Source organism: Polyodon spathula, unplaced genomic scaffold (genome assembly GCF_017654505.1).
Source record: "Polyodon spathula isolate WHYD16114869_AA unplaced genomic scaffold, ASM1765450v1 scaffolds_3039, whole genome shotgun sequence".
NCBI lineage: Eukaryota > Metazoa > Chordata > Actinopteri > Acipenseriformes > Polyodontidae > Polyodon > Polyodon spathula.
This window is the reverse complement of record NW_024474503.1, coordinates 1-3,945: the sequence shown is the minus strand read 5'-3', so window position 1 is coordinate 3,945 and position 3,945 is coordinate 1. Positions and strand designations below refer to the sequence as shown.

Here is a 3,945-nt window from a genome sequence, read left to right as displayed (position 1 = left end):
AAGAAATTGGTGCAGATGCACACGTGGCTGTGGTTTTAAATATGAAACTGTCATGTGGAAAACAACAAGGAATGGAAGCACAGCAGTGGACTTTGAGGTACTGGTTATGGGTTTTCTATTGAAATATGAAATGTGTTGAAAATGGATTTTCAGGAACCTTGACAATTCCAATGTATTTGGTGTTGAAATGAAAAACTAAATAGTAACTTTTTTGTTGACATTCTCTGCAGAAATTACTCACACTTTTTATTGTGCATAGTGAGGAATTGGAACTGCAACAATTGTGACTTTTTTATTCTGTGTGTCTTTATGAACTAAGCAATATTATATTTCATCCATAAGTACATAAACATGATAAGATATGTAGGAATATAAAAATAAACTAGGTAAACATTTGGACTTAAAGCATTTTACTATGAAAGGCATCAGAAACAAAACCTGTTGATATCTGTCAAGGTTTTTGATGACTTAAGTCTTGAATAAAACTTGATATGTTACTATTTTAGAGACTTCAGTTGCAGGACTTCTTTTTTATTTCCATAAATATTTTCACTCCAGCTATAGTCTACAACTGTAAGCTAACAGAGAGAGAGACTAGGCCATTTTCCAAAATGAAAAGCTTCCTCCACATAGAGCATTTGACTTAATCCTGTAAACCAACACAGAAAAGACAGCTCTACTGGGGGCAGATAAAAGGGTGCTGCTATTAATTATGAGTAGGAAAGTGCTTTTACCCTTTAGAATACAGCAATGCAAGTATATAGTGGCATTGCTCTGTTTATGTTTTGAGCATCTTGAATGCTAATCCTTTTGTGACATAACCAATAAAAAAGGTTTCAAAAATTAAAGGTGTTTTTTTAAATGTACTTTATAAGCCACAGCCTATCTAATATTAAATATATTTATTTTCTCTAGGTAATACATATTGGAAAATGAATTTCAGTCAAAGTGGGATCTCTGGAAGCATACAGTTCTGTTATGAATCTACACCTGGGTCATGTCCTAAAATCACCTTTCCAATCATTGCCCGTGTTCCAATGTACTTGTTCCTGGGGGCAGTGATCACAGTCACAATTTGTGGAAACCTGTTGGTCATCATCTCTATAGCACATTTCAAGCAGCTTCACACACCCACACATTTTCTTCTCCTCTCTCTGGCAGCTGCTGACTTTCTCCTGGGACTATTTGTACTGCCCCCCAGCACGATCCGATCAGTTGAAAATTGCTGGTACTTTGGGGACTTATTTTGCAAAGTCCATGCCAGTACAGACTTCACACTTTGCATAGCTTCCCTAACCCATATGTTCTTCATTTCCATTGACCGCTACTATGCAGTGTGCCATCCTCTTAGATACAGAAACAAAATTACTGTATTTGTTACAGTTAACATGATATTCATTAGCTGGACCTTAGCTGCAGTTACTGGATTTGGATTAATATTTCTAGAATTAAACAAACAAGGTATGGAAGATTCATATGATAATACTGACTGTATAGGAGGTTGCTTTTTGACAGTAAGTGCAGCGTCAGTCATTATTACATCTATATTATGTTTTTACATCCCAGGATTTCTTATGATATGTATCTATCTTAAAATATTTCTTGTGGCAAGAAGACAGGCCAGGTCAATTAGAGACACAGAACTCCAAAGGCAAACAGCTGAAGAAAAGAAAAATACAACATCACTAAAGAGAGAAATGAAAGCTGCAAGGACCCTGGGGATAACAATGGGGGTCTTTCTAGTCTGTTGGTCACCATTTTTTATATACTTTAATGTGGATCATGCAATTCAAGGCTCACTTCCACCTATTTTAGTAGATGCTTTGTTCTGGTTCGCTTATTTAAACTCAGCATTTAATCCTTTTATTTATGCTTTATTTTATAAATGGTTCAGAAAAGCATTCAGAGTTATTATATTTTGCAAAATCTTTCAAAGAAATTCTTCCTCAATACAATTATTATCTAACTAATGTAATATATATATATATATATATATATATATATATATATATATATATTATATATATATATTGTATCTATAATAATTGTTATTTTAAAAATGGTACATGTTTTTGTTGACACACCCTGTCCTTTTTGGAACAGTTTAAATTACAAAATGAAACATTAACTGCCACTGTTTCACTTTGAGCATTTTATACACTAAGAAATCTACCTGGATTGCATCAAACGCTTATTTGTAATGGTAATCCAAGTTGATTCCCCCTTTCTGTAAAATGGTCTAAAAAAGTATAAACTGATCACATTTTGTTTGTAAAGATTATTGAGTAATTTTTGCTAATAGACGTTATAAAAAATAAAATTAATTCAAAACCAGATTAAAAAAAGAAATGCTGTTACCTCTGTTAGCATAATCATCTTCTAGTTATTATTCCAGTATAACCTTGAAGTTACTAACATTAGAAAGTAGCTATTATGCATTTGTGTTTAATAAAGTAATGCTTTAACAACCACAAGCTGTATGTAAACCCCTTGTTACATATTTCTGTTTTCATTGGCCTTTATCTATTACATATGTTTTTAAAGTAATCGTGCGGCAATAACCTAGAATATATTTTAATAGCACTTCCCATACCCAACATTAGCAGTTCTAGTTTGAAGCATACAGTTGAAACTGGGTTGCACTGCACTCTATTTGCTGTAGCTTTTATAGACATTTTACTTCACTGTTATTTTATATACGTATACATTAAAGAGAAATGTAAATATAAATTATTAACTTCCTTAAATCTGTCTTGGTTTTTGTAAAATATTTGTTCATGGTAATAGAGCTTGAAGATTTACATTGCTCTTTATTGGTTAATGAGCTCCATGGCTGTGCAGCTGTTCTGTGAGATGCCAAACCACTTTGCTTTTGCTAAATCTGTGTATCTGTGTTTTGATAAATGTTGTAAACGAAACCTGATTTTGTACTGTAAAGACTCAAACTATTAAAATGTATAACTGTGTTGGATTGTTTTACCACTATTGCAAATCTATTTTGAATGTAATCGTTTGCAGTAAACAGCCATAATCAGCATGAAAAACAGATAAAGTAAAATATAAGTGATTAAACAGGGAGATGATGTTCAAAATATTTAGGGAAATGATCTCAAAGTACTTTATTCTAGTATATTCCAGTTCTAGTTCTAAAATAATCATGTTTTAATAAAGTATTTGGTCTTAACAGCTGTCAGGTTTCAATTAACCCTTTCACTAGTGAGTTTTAGAATGTTTTGATGGGCCCACTGGAGTGAGGTTTTTTTTTTTTTTTTTTTTTCATAATTTTTCATATTTACACTCCTCACATCGACACATTTGTTAGTAGGCCTATTAGCAGTTTATTACACAAGAAAAATATGTAATCAACTATTTCTTACAGTAAATAAACAAAGCAAATAAATATTATACATATCGTTATATAATATTATAATTATCGTTATTTTGTCATAGCGAAGGGTTTCGACAAAAATAATTTCAAATACATCAACACTACTAGCAATCTAACAGCTTAAGTATTATTTTGAATATATAGTAGTATATGGTGTTCTTTAAGTTCTAGAATGTAAATAATTTACAATAAAATAATACTTACAGTGTTACACTCAATCTTAGAATTTTGTCATTGAGCAAAATACAATAACCATTTTTCAATTTGAAAACAAATTACAAAATGGTGATTGTACTTTGCACAATGTCAGGAATCTAAAGTTGAATGTAGAAATAGTTTTCAATTAACACAAAACAAACTTGTTCAAGTTTTGAAGTCTTCTGAACACCTTTATTATATTCTTTTTACAATTCTACAAGAAAAACATTTTTATCCTTATATTTTTAACATATAAGAATTGGCCCCTTTTATAAATGCAAAATATGAGATATATGATAAATATATTGCTTTATGTATTTAAATAATATTTAAAATACATAAAGCAATATATTTATCAT

General features: G+C 30.9%; 1 protein-coding gene across 1 annotated transcript; it reads left to right on the top strand.

Moving 5' to 3' along the window:
* The first annotated feature begins 932 nt into the window (after nt 1-932).
* On the top strand, nt 933-1,970 carry LOC121311251 (trace amine-associated receptor 1-like). Its single transcript, XM_041243891.1, has one exon. It carries the CDS (start codon nt 933-935, stop codon nt 1,968-1,970), a length of 1,038 nt encoding a protein of 345 aa, XP_041099825.1.
* Nucleotides 1,971-3,945: the final 1,975 nt, after the last annotated feature.

Excerpts from the sequence above, each read along its gene's own strand:
- LOC121311251 (XM_041243891.1), top strand. The coding sequence starts at position 933 with ATGAATTTCAGTCAAAGTGGGATCTCTGGAAGCATACAGTTCTGTTAT.